Below are 20,454 nucleotides of genomic sequence, written 5' to 3' on the forward strand. Positions count from 1 at the left end.
ACTTTGTGAAACTGGGTATTGTCTGGTCCCCTTGTTTTCCGGTGGCCAGCTAATTGTAAGCTTCCCGGTGTCAGGACTTTTGAATCGAGCATCTCTGTGTCTTTGCTGTGGAGATGAAGCACCTGTAGATGACCCCAGAGGACCATCAACACATGTAGGCTCTGTGTTACGTGCTGAGCTGAACTTGTTAGTAGGTTTAGGTTCCTCTGTTTTAGGAAGCCAGCGGTCTTTGTGCTGTCTGTGGCCAAAACCCTCATCATAGTTGCCCTTTTTCTTAAACAACTGTTGGTAATGATATGTGCAGTAGAACTCTCCATAAAGAGCAGAGTAATTGTGAATGCTGTAATGAATAATAGTACACCAATGAAGATTCAATGTTAAAGTATGTACTGTGAAATAAAAATAAAAAATCCCAGGGAATCAAGTCATATATAATTTGATTTGCGATTGGATAAAATTAATTAAAAATCCAATATAAATTAGATCATACAGATTGTATTTAATTAGATATTTTAATAGGACATTTTCTCATGTATTTCTCATTATGAATCACAGGTTTGATCAAATGTTCCAGTATTACACTAATAACTATTTTGTAACTGATTTGTCTGCTAATGTCTTGGAAACTGATTTCTGAATTTCTCTCACCTTAGCTTTATATTACAGTGTTTGCAGCAGAAACAGTTATTATGTAGAATTAGTTTATCTGCCACCATTTTCTCCATTGGGTAAACCGGCATCAGGCATGCAGAGCACATCTCTTTAGCAGGTGACAGGAACTATGACAACAATATAGACATAGATAGAATATGAGTTTATGTATGATATACACAGCAGGAAGATCCTCCTATGAAAAAAAAAAAAGTCAAAAATGATTATAGCATGCCATTTTAAAGATACTATAGAGTTTAGTCTAACTGTTAAGAAAATAAATATAACAAATATTGCTTTGTATGTATTTTATTTTAGATAATATACAGTTTGAAACAAACATAAATATTTAACATTAACACTTTTATTAACACTTAATTGCAACAGTACAAAAAAACTTGCTCTTAATCAAAGCATCACAATAAAAATTTATTTTACACACATAAAAAGGATCAATAAATCTAATATATATATGTATTCAAAATATGGAAATTAAATCAAAATCTGGAAATGAAAATGACATCACCAAAAAATTGTTACAAAAAGAACGGGCAGCTTGGTTAATGTTTTTCTGTATTGGGATGGCCGAAAGTTACAAACACTTTTCTGTCTTTGCTTTTGCTCAGAGAATTTGAGGAGAAGGTCTGGCCAGATCTTTGCAAAACAGGAGAAGTCATTCCTTCATACCTCCCTGGATTGATAACTACATCATATGAGGAAGGTAATTTCATCTCTGACTGCCTGGTTACAAATGTAGATCTTTCGGAGGAAAAGTAAGTATTCCCAAAGCAATCTATCTCTTCATATTTCTCACTGACGGTTTTAGTGCCAATGATTCCACTTGCAACTTCAGGAACCCGCTGTACTTCAAGAACGCTGACTTTCCTTCTAGGACTTGGAGGGCTACAAACATGGCTAACCGAGAGTTTCTCAGGGGAGGACTGTCTGATGGGGCTACCTGCGTTAGGTTGGTCATTTGCTTTTGGTTTATCTGAGAGAGGATGTGGGGATGTGGGTGACTCCACAGGTTTTCTTGCAGCAGAATGAATAGAAATAAATGAAGGTGAGGAGGGGATGTTTGAGCATGTTTTTCCCATTTGAACCTGATGTACATGTGGTGCTTCTTTGGGCTGACCCCTGTTATCACTGCTAGGTTGCACAGGTTTTGCTTTGCTGGACACAATGCTAATTTTCCTAATGTTTTTAGTACATGGAGAGACATTATCAGCATTTAAGGATTCACTAAACAGACCTGACAACCCTGCAATGTCTGCCTCAGACTTTAAATTTGAGACTGAGTACAGAGCTTTTTTTATTGCCTCCTCTATGTCCAAGAGTTTAGCTAATGTCTGTTCTTTCAAATTGACGATGTCCATGCTTGCTTTCTCTAGGTCCTCAAATGCAGCCTCAACGGAGGATATGCTCTCTGTATCATCTCTTAAGCCTTCTGTCTCTGTGCCAGCTCTTGGAAGATGTCTGCATTTCATATTTTTTATTGGATTGGTAATCCAAGCAGGCACATTCTCAAACAAAGTCTTCAGAGATTTAACATCTACCTCACAGGTCTCCCCCTCTATTTCTTGAACTTTTGACAAAATGATCTTAAGCTCCTCTCGTCTCATAAGGTTTTCAAAGATCTCCATGGCTGCTTTTACATTGCCTTTCATGATCTCGTCTTTGTGGACGGAGAGCCTCTGGCGGCGTTCATCTTCTGTCTCTCTCCTTGCTTTCTTTTCTCTCAAAACAACTTTGTTCTCAGAATCATTGTGCTCTTTAATGGTTTGATTGTACTTTGAAGGAACTTCATGTTTTTCAGGTGTTAAAGGGGTGTCTTTGCAGGCGAAGTGTAACTCAACTTTATTTGTGTTCTCTTTGGGAGTTTTAGCCTGTTCCTGGATTGTTTTGGGAAAACAGCTTTGCACAACTTTAATTTTCTTTGGTAAAGTTGAGGTTGTGTCCATAGTGGTTTTCTTTTCCCCAAAATTCTGAAGTGCAACCTTAAACCCCCTGTTTAGTTCATTATTGTCCTTTGAATAACTTTGCATACACATCCTGATCTCTTCTGCAGCATTTATCTTCTGAATCACATTTTTCTCCATTCCTATTCTATTAGAAGCAAAAGAACCTTCATCATGAGTTTTACTGACTGATGGAGTGTCTGTATGTTGCATGTGGGAATTTTGAAGCCATTGCTCAGTGTACTGCATCTTCTGCAAATCCACAGGATCTGTGAAATTTGTCCGTTGAACTGGTTCATGAATGTTGCAATGCTTGTCGTTAATTTTCTTTGAGGTTTCCCTGGTTTCTTTTTCATGCGAAAACGTTTTCTTGCTGGGAATCACTTTGGGTAGGATTGTGGGCGTCTGCTTATTTATTAGACAATCAGGTGAGCTTGGACAAATTTGTGGTGTTTCTGCAATATGCTCGGAGCTGGTGGTGATGTGCAGTGGCTTTGGTGGAATAACTGGCTTCTGATTTTTAACCTGATGACCAGTTTTTGGAGGGATGGGTGGTAGGTTATCATCTTTTTCTGCAAAAGTGCTAGAGAGCTTTGAATTGTCCGTGCTGGAGCTAACAGATTCTGAATTCAGTGCAGAGAAGATCAGATGCTCACTTCCGATCACTGAAACCGAAGAAGACAATTGAGTATCAGATGAAGGCAAATGAACAAAACTCTGCTTGCATTTAGTCCCTGAGTCATTTGTAATTTTGCTTTGTGTGTAAGACTGTCCAGATTGTCTATATAACATTGCTGCCTTGAAATCCCCTTTAGAAATATTAATGCTAGATCTCTCGAGAGACTGGAGTGTCTCTTGCATATTACCTCCAAAAATTTCCTCTCTGTCTACACTTCTCTGCTCTTTCGCAGCACTTCGTAAAGACTGAATAGCAGCCTTCACATCACCTTTAACAATATCTGGCTCTAACCCTGAAACCTGAGGAGTGTTATCTAGCACTCTTGAGCCATTTTCCATACTAATATCTATTATATTTTCTCTCCCTCCCACTTCATTCTGACAACAAAATCTTTCGGTGGATCCCTGATCCTTTTCTATGTCACTAACCTTTCGAAATGTTGTAGTAATCCGCTGGTTACTCAAGGAGGATGTTGTAGACTGCTCCACTGTTGTGTTGCTTTGACACTGAGATGATTCATTTAGATTATACAGCTTTCCAGGAGTGACATGTTCTCGTTCTACTCTCATGCTTTGGTTCTTTGCTCTCTCCAGGGATCTTTTGGCAGCCTTAACATCCCCTGAAATGATTTCCTCCTTAATTACTTTCCTTTCATCTTCTTCTGAGCACATTTCTTCTACATCTATATTCAGATCATAAATGGTGCCTGGTTTGATGACCTCACGCTCCATGTGCATGCTTTGTTGTTTTGCCCGCTCCAAGGATTCAAGCGTTGCCTTAATATCCCCAGAAACAATTTCCTCTTTCTGGACCATGACTGGCTGCTTGACTGCCTCGTCAAGTTGCTGCTTTGCCGACAAAATATCACCTCTGACGATCTCCTCCCTTGGCACGCAGTTTCCAACACCCGGGTCTGTACAGACATCTGAGAAAACCTTTTTTACATTCTTAACATCTCCTGGTACAACATCCAAGATTGTTCTTTCAGCTTGTTCTCTTTGTTGATTTAGGTGTCGCTTTGCTTCTTTTACATCACCTTGAACAATTTCAATTTGGTCTCTACAGGAGTCTTCTGGTTCCTCCTCAGAAAGATCTCGCTGTAGACTCTTAAGGTCGCCCTTTTCAATGCAGCTTCGATACAAATCAACATTCCCCCTTTCGTTTTGTTCCAGTCTGCAGGATGGTTTGGTCTGTTGGCTGTGGACTGTGGCAAGGAGGTTGCCAATGGTGGACTTGACATCTCCTCGAGCAATGTCGTGCAACTCAGTCATGCTGCTTTGACAGTGGAGGGAATACACTGTCATCTCTGCCTGCCCACCTTCAGATTCTTGCATCACCAAGCCTGTCTTGACTGTTTTTTGTTGAACCAGCAAGCTCTCAATAATTTTAACTGCTTCTTGGGTTTTGCACTCTGCCTCAGGGTTAGTTGCACATCCAGGCTGTTGAAGTGGGATTTCAAGCACTGTGCTATGTATCTTGCCTTGTTCGTCCTCTTTAAGTAGAACAACTTTTGGTTTCAGGTTCGGTTTGAACAGTAACTGCAGCATTATGTTCCTGATGTTTCCTTCAACAACTTCCTCCTTTTGAACTTTGGTCGTCTCATTGTTCACAATCTGATATTTTGCCATGTTTACGTACTTATAATCATTTGCCTGGATGATGATTCCACTTGAATGAATGAATGAATAATGGCAAAGACGATAGAGAATGTCTGTCACGCTCTCAACAGTGATTTTGTCCAGAGGTGTGGTCTCGAATAACCATGTTGTGCTTTTGACATCTGCCTTGGGGATTTCTTCCTTTGCTGAAACAAACTCTTCCTTTGATGAATCAGTTGATTCATCAATCTTTATTTTATCCAAGGGCTGTGATTCAAATAACCAAGTGCAGCGTTTCACATCTCCCTTTGCGTTATCCTCTCGATGTACAGTTGTCAAGGCGTTCTGCTCATCTGGCTCACCTTTAAGAGTATCAATGGGTTGATTCTCAAACAGCCAGGTTGATGTACGTACATCACCTTGTTGAACGTCTGTAACGCTCACCATTCGCACATACTTTTTTTGGGCAGCTTGCTCAGTCTCAAAAAGTTGCTTGCTTTGTTGCACACTTTTCCCATTGCTTATATCTTCAACAACCCTTACTGAGGGCCCTTCGCTATGTTTGAAGGAGTCAAGAGGCTGAGTCTCAAACTTCCAGCGTGCTGATTTCACATCCCCCTTGCACACATCCTCCTGTGTAACTGCACGGATGACGTAGATTTCTTTGTCTGCTTGAATGGTATCCAGTGGCTTGGTTTCAAACATCCACCTTGCACCTCTGACATCTCCTCTCATCACTTCCTCTTTCTTTACAGTGGTAACTTCATGAAACTGTCCGTCCTTGTCTCTTATAGCATATAATGGCTGGGATTCAAAAAGCATTGTGCTGGATTTCACATCACCGCTACTGTTCATGGGCTTCTCAACGCTCATTGACTGGTGCTCAAGTAGTTCGTCTTTATCCTGGATTTTGTCCAGAGAGAAAGTTTCGAAAATAAACTTCTTGCTTCCAACATCACCACCCTCAACATCACTGACACTGTGAGTTATTCTGTCCTCTTTCTCATTAATGTTGCTTATGGGCTGATTCTCGAACAGCCAAGTGAATTTGTGGACCGATCCTGACTGAATTTCATTTTTCATCTCCTCAGACTCTTTGACGCATTCACTTCCTATTTCATGAAGTGACTTGGATTCAAAGATTTCCTTGACACGTGAGACATCTCCAGACTGGACATCCACCTGACTGACATATCTTACATTTTGGTCAGAATCTGTTTGCTTTGTTATTCTGTCCAAAGTCTCTGTTTCAAACAGGTGTTTCACTGTCTTCACATTCACATCACTTTTTACATCTTCCTGCACACTACTGCACAATTTCAAACTGAAGTCCTCCTTGTCTTTAATGTTATCCAATGGCTGTGTTTCAAAAAGCCAAGTGTGTGACTTCACATCAGCTTTGGGTACCGGTTCTACTTCCTGGTTCTTTTCTGATTTCTCATACAAAATGTCCATTGGTTGTGTCTCAAATAGCCATTTGCATGTCTTCACATTACCCTTTTGAAATTCTTCCTGTGGTACTGCTGAGTTTGCTTCTTTCTTACTCTTTAAATTGATGCAATCCAAAGGTTGTGTTTCAAACATCCATTTAGCTGTCCTCACGTCACCTGTCATGTCCTCTTGCCTTGTAATGCCCTTGATGAGCTCTACTTTTCCACTACATTCTTCAAATTGGTCTAAGGGTCTTGTCTCAAACATCCATTTGTAATTCTGTACATTCCCTTTGATGCTTTCTTCTCTACTGACTGTTGTAACCTCATGGAAATTTCCAGCACAGTCTTTAATTGCATACAGTGGTGTAGTTTCAAACAATGAACAGTTGCCTTTGACATCCCCGGCTGCAATGTCCTGGATTTGACTCTGTGCTTTCACAGAGATGTGACTACGAGGTAACGTTTCAAAAAGGTTCTTGAAAGTCTTCACATCTCCTTTCTCATCATCTTGAACTTTGTTTCCACTATCACCTGTTGTTTTACCAACACTGAATTTTTCAAACTGCAGCTTTTTGTCTTTAACTTCTCCTTTTTCATCACTTGACACCATAACTTTCTGGAGATGTCCCACCTCATAGCTGTCTTTCAGAGTGTCCATGGGCTGAGTTTCAAAAAGCCATAGGGTGGAACCTACATTCCCTCCAACAATTGCCTCCTTCTCTGAAACTTCACCCACATACTCTCCTTTAAGAGATGACAGGGGCTGCTTTAGTTTATGAACATCTGCTTCCCTAGAGATGTCCTCCACTGTTCCTTTGAACTTTTGTTCTTCCACAAGACCTTCATGAATTGCATCAAGTGGTTGGGTCTCGAACATCCATTTCTTCTGATCAACGCCACCTTTCTGGGCTTCCTCAAGTGAGATCCCCCGAATGATCTGCACACCAGCTCCTTTATTAATGTGGTCTAAGGGTTGAGTTTCAAAAAGCCAACGTGCTGTTTTAAAGTCACTGCTTTGGATTTCTTCTCTACAGATTGATTTGATTTCATGGATTTTGCCACTGCTATCCCTAATCGCACAACAGGGATCTGCTTGAAAGAGTTTGACAGTTTTTTTCACATCTCCTTTATTCTCCTGGAGTTCTGATTTGAGTGTTAGCAAGTGTTGGTCTTCAACAGAGCAGCAGCGGCCTAAAGCGTCCAATGGTTTGGATTCAAACAGGAGACGTGCACCTCTCACATCTCCCTTCTGAACAGGTTCCTTCAGTACCACCTCCACGATTTCCTCATCCTCTGTCTTTGACTTACTGATTGAATCTAGAGGCTGTGTCTCAAACAACCAGGTGGCCGTGCGAACATCTCCTTTGACTACACCTGGTCTCTCACCAGCTGTTGTGTGTTGACCATCAAACACTGAATGCTCAAACAAAGAGGATTTGCTTCTCACATCCCCACCTTGAAGATTTTCCTCATCAAGTAATTTTTTAGTTTCATGCGGGTCTCCAATATTGTCAAGAGTCCAGTTCTCAAATATCCAACGCATGGACTGGACTTCCCCCTGATATGCCGTATCTACTGCTTGGGGATTTATTGCGTCTATCAGTTCATCATCTACAACATCATCAAGATTCATCTTCAATTCAGGATGAATGTGTTTAAAAAGACGCTTCAATTCATTTTTTTGTCGTTGCTGGTAGAACTCTGAGAAGGTTTCTTTTGGAGGTGGTACAGGGTGTAAGTTTTGGCTTAGATCCTTTTGAAGTGACTCCAGAACCTGAGGTCTTGGTAGAGGAGGTGGAGGGGGAGGGAAATCATCATCTCCACTGGCTGCATCGGTCACTTTTATCTGTTTGGCTACTTCTGCCATCTTGGATGCAAAGAAGAAGTATGAAGGCTCAAGTTACTCTCCACAATGCAATGAGATAAATAATAGTATATTCTTAATTTAAAAAAGTTAGTATTTTTAAGCTTAAAAGTCATACTTTACCTCTTTCTGTGTTTAGTAGGGAATAGTGGATTTAGTTCACTGCACACCTATTCTTGTGAGGTTTGACTTCATTCATGGTTGTCAGCCTTGTTAGTACAAAATTCATGCTCCATAACAAATGCAGTTTCACATTTCCAAACATTTTGGAAATAATAAAAATAAAAATAAAAAATGAAAGAGAATAGGAACAAGAATATTTCTAAAGTATTATTTATTGCAACCAAAACAAAAAAAAAGAAAAAAAAGAAAGAAGGTATTTTCCGTTTACCAGCTATAATGCAGACTACATGCAGAAATATTATAAAATTTATTCAGATTTTTATGTTGATCTAAATATGAGGAATTTGCAAAAATACTACAAATTGTCCATATGGATACTGGATTTTTTTCCCCCCTACGTTAAGAAGTCTACTTTACTTTCACTGTAGTGCAAGTCATTCAGTCATTAACATGACTATATATTTTTTTTAATAATAGTAATATATTATCCTGCTTGTTTGGAAATATGGTAAAAAAGCATTGCTAAATTTGTTCTTGTTTCTTATTTTAATATTCTAAGACAGTCACAAGACTATTTTATTTGTTTCTAAATTAGTCACACAGCACCTTTTACCATTAGTTATTAGTCACACAGCAGACTCAGAAAGTCAACAAAAACTGTTGTTCATACCTTGCTTTGTTTTTTCTTCTTTCCGCTTGAGAACAAGTGCTCCTGGACCACACTGCCCTGAGAAAGAAGCATGATTATTCCTACTCATTTTTCATATAAAACACTTAGGGCCATATTTACTAACAGCTTGCTCCATCGCAAACCCTCTTTGGTGTTAAAAAACTACTGTCAGGATTTACACACAGTGAAAAAATTGTGCATGGACAATTATTTTTTCGACTGACCTTATTGCATTTGCATTTGTAGGAGTTTCCTTTTCAGATGCAAAATTTATGGGAGTACACTATAGGTGCCCTAGAACTTTTTAAAAAAAGATGTAATATAAGTCTAAGGTGTCCCCTGAATGTGTCTGTGAAGTTTCAGCTCAAAATAACCAATAGATTTTTTTTAATTCATTTTTTTTAACTGCCTATTTTGGGGCATCATTATAAATGAGCCGATTCAGGGCTACTGGCCCTTTAATTCTCATGCTCCACGCCCACGGAGCTCGCGCTTGCCTTGAACAGTGCATAAACAAAGTTTACACAGCTAATATAACCCTCAAAATGGATCTTTACAAAGTGTTCGTCATGCATGCGGCATGCATGCGTCGGATTATGTGAGTATTGTATACTGTTATATTGTTTACATTTGATTCTGAATGAGTTTGAGGCTGTGCTCCGTGGCTAACGGCTAATGCTACATTGTTGGAGAGATTTATAAAGAATGAAGTTGTGTTTATGAATTATACAGAGTGCAAGTGTTTAATAATGAAAATAGTGACGGCTCTCTTGTCTCCGTGAATACAGTAAGAAACGATGGTAACTTTAACCACATTTAACAGTACATGAGCATCATGCTATAAAACATTTAGAAAGACAATTTACAAATATCACTAAAAATATCATGTAATCATGGATCATGTCAGTTATTATTGCTCCATCTGCCATTTTTCGCTATTGTTCTTGCTTGCTTACCTAGTCTGTTGATTCACCTGTGCAGATCCAGACGTTACTGGCTGCCCTTGTCTAATGCCTTTCATAATGTTGGGAACATGGGCTGGTATATGCAAATATTGGGGGCGTACACCCCGACTGTTATGTAACAGTCGGTGTTATGTTGAGATTCGCCTGTTCTTCGGAGGTCTTTTAAACAAATGAGATTTATATAAGAAGGAGGAAACAATGGAGTTTGAGACTCACTGTATGTCATTTCCATGTACTGAACTCTTGTTATTTGACTATGCCAAGATAAATTCAATTTTTCATTCGAGGGCACATTTAAATGAATAATGCAACGTGATTTATTAAGGTTTGTGCTAGTCAATTTACTGGTATTTGCGCCATTATTTTCCGACCAAAAAATCATCTTAAACCATATGCCAATTTGCGCTGCTCTTGGTAGATTGCGTTTGTCATTATGGAAATGATATGGCTGCGTCTGTGTCCTTAAATTTGCGCGTCGTCGGTAGATCACGCACAGAACTTTCCACTCCCATCGGCGCTTTTTGGAATTTCGCTCTTGGCCCTGTTTAGTAAATCTGGCCCTTTAGATTTTATTAGCATGAAGCTGTTTTCCACAACACACAACTTATTCAGTGACTGAGGAAAACAATGGCCAAAAAAAGACTTACTGTACTGCAAAATGAGCGTGCCAGACTTTACAGCATTGTGTGCATGCGTGTGATCCAGTCTAAGAACTTGACCTTACAGATGCCTGTGTGCTGTGAGTGATATGACAGATGCAATGAGCACTCACTTGCTGTTCGATGGATCCTGAGGAGTCTGCAGCTGCTACCTTTGAGAGGTAAAGGGCAGATCTATCTTTCACGCTCTGGATAGGAGAGGAGGTGTACTTCTGTTTGTGCTCTTGATAGGAGGCAGATTGTCTCTGGTCTTTTTTTAAATATCTCCTCTCATCTAATTCACACAAGAAACAAAGATAGTTGCACAAAAATACAGTCAGAAATTATTTATAAACTAAAAATAGCAGTGACTCACTTATTGCATATGCAACTTGTTGGAGTCATTTAAAAATTAAATAAAAATACATATAAGTAATTGTTAGATTATTGATTGTTGTATGTTTTTGATTCATGTTTTATCATCTTTTGCTTTTGGAATAAGAATTTATGGCTTTTGATAGTGAATGACTTTTGTTTTGGTATTGTGAATGGAATTTTTGGAAAAATTATCTGCTTCATGTGTTATTTGTTTATTAACATACATAACATATTAACTGCCTTTTGTAGATTATTTTAAAATTTTGAATGTGTGTTAAACATTTTAATTTTGGATAAGAATAGCACCTACATACAGCTGTTTGAAGTCTGTATGCAAATTAATTGTGACCCGAAACTAACAGAAGCAAAACTATCTGTGGCGTGTTACCAAAGCATATATTTTTTTGAAATATCATAAACATTAATTGTTGGATAATAATCCAGAAGTAGGCTAGAAATAAGACAAGAGTGATCTGACCCAGTTCCTTGGCCATCTAGTGGCTCTGATAGTGGTGTAGGCTATATATAGACTGGAGCTGGTGTTGGTATGCTTTTATCTGTGGGATATTATTATACCTCAAGGACCTATGGAAACTATTCAGCTCCACACATAGTATGTGATTGTGTATATGCAAGAATATTGGTGTTTTTGCATTTTTAAAAATGACATTTGTTACAAGCAGCTGTCTGTTTTCAGATGTACTATTACAATTTGATTGTATTTCTTAGTATGGCATCTAACTAAAGAAAAACAGTGGCCTACATGCCATTGTAAAATGTCAAAAAACCATGGTGTCAGCTGAATTATGACCCTTTTTAAGGTTTCTCATTCTCAGGGGACAAAACACTGTGAAAAAGCTTTCCTGATTCATGTTTCTATCTTAGCCTTTACATTGGGAATTGTATGTTGCTAGCATGGTTTCAAATTGGCCACCCTATAATAGTACTGTACATCAATATTCTTAGCAATCAATTAAAAATGACTTTTTTTGTATCTTCTGTTTTAGTGTGTTTGATGTGAACTGAGAAGTTTAATTGAGGTTTCTGAATGCTGAATTACTTATTATTCAGGATGATGATGATTGGAGCAGCACATTAAATTTATCGTAAAGCTGCTGTAGGCATGATCAAAACAAAAGCCTTCCCTCTCTGAGGTCAGGAGCACTAGAGGCAGCATAGGTCTGTCAGCTGTAACTAATGACTATATTCGAGCATACCTCTGTTTTTCACTCTGTAAGCTCTCGGACAAAAGGACAGGGCCCATCACTGGCGCCACTCACGAGTCTGGGCTTAAAACGTTTGCATAGCTGGATGAGCACACAGAATAACAGGGCCATACAATACTGAGGTCTAGCTAGACGTTACTGTTTAGCAGAGAGAGATTAAGCTGTTTACAAGCCTGAATATTGTGCTCTCCGATTTGTAAAAAAAACAAAACTGTAGCATCTTGTCAAATTACTAAGATAACAAATGTTTCATTTTAAGTAGCAGCAGCAACCTCACAATATTTTTGCTCAGGACTTAAATGAAAATACTGTGTCAAATTAGGCTTGATCTTTGTGACACGGTCATGTGATAAAAGTGCCTGCTTGCATTTCCTTTAAGCCTAATCTGACATAAAGGGTGTAATTAAGGAATTGTAATATAGTTATGGACACGTTCAAAGGCCTCTGTGGAGTTGTAAACAGTGCCTGCTTTCTTTCTCATGTATAATTATTTCACTTGGGTCAAATGATCTAAACATTTATTTGCATCTGTGATAAAATTCATTAGATATCTTAGATATGTATTTCAAGGATGATCATGTCAGCTGAATGAAAGTTTCACAGAGACCAGCCCCCATTCATGGAGCGCACAGCTATTAGCGTCCTAGAATGTGAGTGCTTTTGTGCTGCTGACAGCTGTCCAAATTATTGTAATATGCGCTTGGTATTTATTCTCGTCAGCTGCCTTCCTTAGTTTCCTGTGAGCGCTGAAGGGTCTTGTTAAAAGCACTGCTAAAAATAGGGTAGCATCGACAAAGGCATGTTTAGCTGACACTTCTGTCTGTTAGCCACTGCATATTCAACATGGTGATTTCAGGTGTTGTATACACTTCCGTTCAATAGTTTAGGGGCGGTAAGATTTTTTTTTTTAAAGCAAAATTAATACTGTTATTCAGCAAGGATGAGTTATACTGATCAAAAGTGACAGTAAAGACTTTTATATTGTTACAGTAGCCAAAAGTGATGTACGGCCTAGGAAAATGCACATCTTCACCCTTTATTTAAATATTATTAAAAAATTGTTAACGATATTGTAACCATATTGTGTTTGGAGTGAATGATTTTATTTGTGATAATGCAATGAAACGTGAAGTATGTGTGTGTATACTGTAATTTTTGTCCAGGCTGTCATAGAAAAAAATTATGAACACATGCAAAAACGAGAGAACCAATGAAATAATAATATCTTATTATGTTGTAGTTAATGTATGCTTTTTCCTCTGAGCTTTTTGTTTTTCTATGCATTTTTTTTCATAGTAAAATAAAGCCTTTTGCCAAATAATTTTGATAAATACTTAAACCAAGTGTTTTGTTTTTCCTTCATATACAATATATATATATATATATATATATATATATATATATATATATATATATATATATATATATATATATATATATATATTTTGTATAAGTTCGATAAGTTCCTAAAAGTTCGATTAAATGATCAATATAAATATATATATATATATATATATATATATATATATATATATATATATATATATATATATATATATATATATATATATATATAATATTATATATAATCTAATAATATTATATATAATATATATAATATAATATATAATATATATATATATATTGATCATTTAATCAAACTTGTAGGGTCAAAAAAACAAATATCCCCTCCGGACATCACTTTTGGCCACTACTATATAATATATATAAATGCTGTTTTTTTTTTACTTTCTATTCATCTCATATATATAAACATTAATAATAAATGTTTCTTGAGCAGGAAATCATAATATTAGAATGATAATGATGGATCATGTGACTGAAGACTGGAGTAATGATGCTGAAAAATCAGCTTCACTATCACAGGAATAAATTAAATTTTAAAATATATTAAAACAGAAAACAGCTCTTTTAAATTGTAATAATATTTCACAATATTACAATTTTTACTATATTTTTGATCATAAAAAATGCAGCCTTGGTAAGCACAAAAAACCCCAAACATTTGAACAGGTGTGTGTGTGTGTGTGTGTGTGTGTCTCTCTCTCTCAAAATGTTACTTTAACAGCCCTGTTGTTAGGTTAAATTGAACAGCACATATATGATGTAACTGTTCTCCTTTTCTTTACTCTGGGTTAATTATTATACATTTTAGGTAATTATCATTACATCTGAAGACATGTCGCTCAACATCATTGGATCATTTAAAATTCACAAGCATTGCTTTGAGTCACAGACATGACAATCAAACGTTATGTTCTAAAGGAATAATTCACAAACCAAATTTTAAACTGTATTTAAATGTATGCTACTTTTTATCTCTTTCATATGCTATATTATGTTTATACTATAATATTTGAGTTTTTATGATTAATTCACAGGCTTCCTGTCCACACTGATTACTGTACTCACAGAGTGAATTGCTGGTTCCTGATAGCAGGTCTTACTGTCTTTAAAGCCTCAATCGTGTATATTTCCGCAGGTGATGTCTTGTGTTGGTCTGACTCTGATGCTGTCTGTAGCAGTAGTCCTGTCTCACTCTGTCCCTCTCTAATGGGTGACAGCTGATTTTTATCACTGCTCACTTCAGAGCGGTGATGAGGCCAGCCTGCTATTTTGGAAGCAGCATGGGCGGTATTCCACACGCCTGAGTCAATCAGTGGTTCTGGAAGTGACTGGGGTACAGGGAACCCCCTTGAATTCCCACAATTCCCACATTAGCTTAGATTTGCTTTCTAATGCCAAAGGATGCTTTAAAAATACTGAAATAAATTTTACGGCTGATTTTTCAGAAAGAGTCTCATGTAACATCTCTATTTTTAACTGTTTATAATTTAAAATTCTAAAACTGAACACCGCTAATAAGAACGTCATGTCCAGTGACGTTTGATGAGCTTTATAGAGCTTACTAATACATCTTAAAATAATTAAGGCACTGACTAAAGCCATAAATGTACTTGTAATTATTAATACTCATGAATTGTTGAAACAGAGCCTGTGGTAAACCATTTGTTTGTACTATTTCTGTTTAAGTTACATAATTAAGCTTTAACATGGTCTCTTTTTTTGTACATTCAAGTGAAGAAGCATTGTGGGTATAAAGACTATAAACAAACTTAGGGTGTATTTCGACAAAATATAGTGTAAAGCAGTTCTGAAAATTGTTTGGACACTTAAAGTGTTAGTTCGCCCAAAAATGAAAATTCGTTAATAACTCACCCTCATGTCGTTCCAAACCTTTAAGACCTCCGTTCAGCTTCGGAACACAAATTAAGATATTTTTGATGAAATCTGAGATCTCTATGACCCCTCCATAGACAGCAATTTAATTACCACTTTCAAGGCCCAGAAAGGTAGTAAAGACATTGTTAAAATAGTCCATGTGACTACACTGGTTCAACCTTAATGTTATGAAGCGACAAGAATACATTTTGTGCGCAAAAACAAAACAAAAAAGAAGGACTTTATTCAACAATTTATTCTCTTCCCTGTCAGTAAACACAGTGCAGAGCTTCCAGGTTATATGTCAGAACACCAACTCAGAATTAATTTTTGCTTCATAACATTAAGGTTGAACCACTGTAGTCACATGGACTATATTAACGATGTCTTTACTACCTTTCTGGGCCTTGAAACTGGTAATTAAATTGCTGTCTATGGAGGGGTCAGAGAGCTCTCGGATTTCATCAAAAATATCTTAATTTGTGTTCCAAAGATGAAAAAAGGTCTTACGGGTGTGGAATGACGTGGGTGAGTAATTAATGGCACAATTCAAATTTTTGGGTGAACTAAACCTTTAACTCACACAATGTCAGTTCATGACATTAACATTAATATGTTCTACTAACAGTTGACATTTGACAAAGTCCAAATATTTTTTTTTCTAAAGACCTCTTTTTTGTGAAATATCTGTTGCTTGTGCAACTTTGCATTAATATAAATGTATATTAATAAAAATGAATATGACATTAATTATATGATTTTTATTTCAATAAATGTTTAAATAATTCTAATTATATTTTTATATTTGTGTATATTTATTAGGACGGTATCAAATTTTCATGTTGCGATAATTGCTGAAGAAAAAGTGTTTTCATAGTATAACAGGTTTAAGAACTCCTCATAACAACAAGAACTCTGAATGTTTAAATACAATAACGCAATACACCAAAAAATTATAAAGTAAAATTTTTCAAACAGATTAAATTGCAAAAGAATTATTAACAACAATAAAGTCTCATTATTTAACATTAGTTAATGCATTAACTAAGATTAAGAGAGAGCAATAGCTACATTTGTTACAGAAGGTATTATTCGTTGTTAATGTTAAGAAATGCAACTGATCATTTTTAGTTTTAGTTCAGGTCCATTAAATCAGTTACAACTTTTGGTTTTGGTAATGTTATTAAACATTAACTAAGAAATTAACATTAACTAAGATTAATAAATGCTTCATTATATAATACTTTAAATATTTTTCATTGTCAGTTTGGTAATAATGAATTAACATGTTATCTATTGAAGCCTTATTTCTAAGTTTTACTGAACAATAACAAATAATCAGAACATTTTCAAACATTAGGGAATGTTGTAGTCCAGATTAAATATATAAAATGTTTAAGTTTGAAAATAAATAGCCTATTAAGTCTTTAAGTATTAAGTATTTGGTGCTGTGATGAACAACATTGCGAATCCAAAAAAACTGAATGGCTGTTTGAAGAATGTTAATTACTGCTCAGTAGTGCAGCTGCTTTGTTTACGGGGTTTCTGGGGTAACCGCTTCATTTCTGCTGTTCCATCAGCGCCCTCATTCCACCACATGCTTCTCATGCACGTTGGGTTTGTTTACATGTGTGCATTTTATACGGTTGATGGGGAAAGTCTTCTTAAAATGCATTGTAAAAATTTGAATAATTAGTAATAAATAATTATACACGGTATTTTGAAGTTCCCGCGATAACAATATTGTGCATATTCATTATCGTGATATATCGTATTACCGAATATCGGCACGTCTAATATTTATTAATAAATATGTTATTATTAATTTAATTTTTGCTATCTAATACAATGACATTCTTACATTGTTAAAAGTGGTTTAATTTTCTGAAAAAAACTTTTGAGGCCACTGTATAACCTAAAACAGCATTGGTGGGCACAGCACAGACACTGAAGGGTCTCTCAAACCCCTTTTAACTATAACCCAAAGACACTGAATCAACAAAGTCCAAGTGTCACTCAGAATCAAGCGTGATGAATGTAAGATCAATGGATGGGGTCTGTGTCATAACTGCCACCTTAAGCAGTAAGTTATGTCTCCTGAATGCATTGAACGCATACTTACACATTCAGTCCTGCTCTCAAGCCTTATTGAAAACTTGTGAAATAGGACTCACTATTTGCAGACAGGATTTTGTGTATGTGACAGAAGTCGAAACTATTCTGTTAGGATTATCTGAGGAATATTTTTAACGCACAGACACAGCCGGCGGATTCCTTCACTATGGGAACTTCAGATGGCTCCACATGCTTGTGTAGGAAGACTTTAGATGCCAAGGTTTTGTCTCACATAGGGCACAAAGTTCAAATGACCTTTGACCTCATAGTTACTGACTAACATCACAGCTGAGTCAAGAAGAATGAAATAACTGGTGATTGTGCTCAATCATTTACACTAGTTGTACAAATAGTTTGTTGTTTTTATAATGTGTTAATCAACTTACCATTCAGCCCAGTGGAGGAGCGGGTGACATATCCGGGAACCCCACTGACTGTCCTCCTCCTCATTGTCTCAAAGCTTTTTTCTTTCTATCAAGGGAAGCAAGGGCATTTTTAAACTTATTTTTAAAAATTAGATTTTTAAGTTATAACTAATTCTATTAATTATATTCATATTTATGATAATATTAGTAATTATATGGAGGTAAAATTATTTATTGATTTATTTTATTTAAAAAATGTGTGAATTCCTATTGAATGGACTCAAAATAAAAAAAAAACTGCTATTTGTTTAATTTATAAATAAATTAACATTTTCTTTCTCATTAAATCTTTTAATATAAATAATTTAATATAAATTTATTTAATATAAATGTTATTATTTTATTAATATTATTAATATTAAACAATAATATTAATTATAAATATATATTATTTATATTATAATATTATTTATATTTAATAAATAATATAAATAATATTAAGGTATTAATTACCTTGAGGTATTATTTATTATATATTGTTTGCATCTTATTTTATTTTTTTATTTTTAAAATGTGTGAACTCCTATTGAATTGACTATAATCAGTGTTATTTTAGTATTATTTAAATATAAATTTATATTATAGTTTTATATAATATTAATATTTTGAATCAGATTTTATTTGTATATTTTCAGTATTTATTTTAGTTTCATTTTTAGTAATTTGTTTATGTGCTTTTGTCATTTTTATTAGTATTTGTTCTTTTTAAATATTTTAATTCAGTTTCTATTTGTTTCCAGTTGGTAATTTTAGTGCTTCAGCTTGGTTGACAAGGCAACATTTATAATTTTCTTCAAGTTTTCCATCTAATATATTTTTCATATTTTTTCAATTAATAAAAATGTTTTAATTGTTTTAGTTTTAATTAACTATAATAACCCTGAATAAAAAAAATCAAACTTTGCTTGACTTAATTTTCATACTGTATTTGTTGTATTATTTATATATAATGGACCATTTTCTTGCTCATCTCAGTCAAACTGGAAGGTTCATCAATATTTAAAGCAAGGCTAAACACATAATTTAATTGAGAAAAGCACACATGCTCCTTTCCTGAGTCATGTCTCTCCATGTTGCATAAACACAAACAGAAATAAAACATGACGTGACTGTTACACACCTGATGAGCCTTGTCTTTTTTGGCATTGGTGACAGTAGTAGCACCAGAATAACCTTTCGCCCTCCCCGGTGAGGTAATGTGACTCACTGGGCTGCTTTTGGCCTGTGGTGTGACGTTGAGACGAGGGCTGCTGCCGTAGTCCTGTCGCAGGGCGTTCTTTGATTCAAACACGGCCCTCAAAGAATTAGTGCCCATCTGGTCCGGCTGGGGCAACATGTCCATTGAAATACTTCTGGACAAAGTGGAATTTACCCCACTGAGGGACTCATATCTCCGCCAGAGACTTTCAACTTTACTCTCTTCATGGTTTGGTCTTAGGCTAGATGACTGTGAAAACAGAGATCATTCATGTAAGCCGGATTTCACTGAAAGTATTGCTTAATACATGATGAATCAAGTGGTTATACCTTAGACCAGGCAACATCTGTGAGCTCCACACAGCTTTCATACCTAGTGAAAACAATCAGGTTTAGGCCATAAACTTCAAAGAAAAGGGTCAGTACAGCAAAGGCAAATACATGGAATATGGTAGATGGCATATTTACCTTTGAACAAGCTGAGACACAGGTGTTCTTCGGTCCCAAAACAGCACCTCTGATGTAGACCATGAACTATGACCTCCAGAGAGGCTCCTAAGGGACTGACTTCTTCTCAAAGTAAAGCTCATCTTAGTGGTGAAAACACATCAGTAAGTAAATCAAAGACAAAATATTTTCTATCATGTTTTTGTTGAACTGCCTTGATATGATATGCATTTTAAAAGTCACAGTAGGTTAAAGGATCAAGGAAGGTTAAAGGATTTTTAAAATTAATTTCATTAATTCAAACATTTGTGATATATAAATATACTCACTTAATAATGTTTAACAAGTAACCCAATTATATGTTAGTATAGCAACTTGCATGAGAAAATATGCCCCCCCCCCCCACACACACACACACACACACATTTATTTCATGCTAAGTATACTACAAATATCTTTACATAATATGTACTTAATAAAAATACCCTGCAATTGCACTTTTAGTATACTAAACTGGTATACTATTGTGCTAAAGTAGAATTATTGCATGTATACTTTAGGTACACTTTAAATATCTTGCATTTAAAGACGGATATTATTCAAATATCATACAATCCTCATCAATAGTGAAATTAAAACACATTTTAGGCCTAATATTAAGAAATGTGCATTGTGCACAAGTAGTACTCCAAATAAAGTTTAAGTAAGTCTAAAGCGATATATCAGTAAGTCTAAAGTGACATGTCAGTAAATATGTTATTAGATTTGAGGTGTATTTAGTATGACATAAATGTATTTTAAATATTTTACCTTTTTACTATGGCCAACACAGTGACCCAATATA

At 35.8% G+C, this 20,454-nt stretch overlaps 1 protein-coding gene across 2 annotated transcripts; it reads right to left on the reverse strand.

The window, feature by feature from the left end:
• Positions 1–824: 824 nt before the first annotated feature.
• xirp1 (xin actin binding repeat containing 1) lies at positions 825–19,778 on the reverse strand. 2 transcript variants are annotated; one of them, XM_048164825.1, is made up of 7 exons: positions 19,632–19,778; positions 19,494–19,536; positions 19,087–19,413; positions 17,928–18,012; positions 10,714–10,874; positions 8,977–9,033; positions 825–8,186 (listed from the first exon to the last, which is right to left on the reverse strand). In XM_048164825.1, the coding sequence occupies exons 1-7, from the start codon at positions 19,751–19,753 to the stop codon at positions 1,212–1,214; spliced, it is 7,770 nt and encodes a 2,589-aa protein (XP_048020782.1). In that variant the 5' UTR covers positions 19,754–19,778; the 3' UTR covers positions 825–1,211. The 2 variants fall into 2 exon arrangements, with proteins under 2 accessions (XP_048020782.1, XP_048020781.1); XM_048164824.1 differs by lacking the exons at positions 17,928–18,012; positions 19,087–19,413; positions 19,494–19,536; positions 19,632–19,778 and adding an exon at positions 14,617–14,860 and having other exon boundaries at positions 829–8,186.
• Positions 19,779–20,454: the final 676 nt, after the last annotated feature.

Source organism: Megalobrama amblycephala, linkage group LG17, assembly GCF_018812025.1.
Source record: "Megalobrama amblycephala isolate DHTTF-2021 linkage group LG17, ASM1881202v1, whole genome shotgun sequence".
NCBI classification, from domain to species: Eukaryota; Metazoa; Chordata; class Actinopteri; order Cypriniformes; family Xenocyprididae; genus Megalobrama; species Megalobrama amblycephala.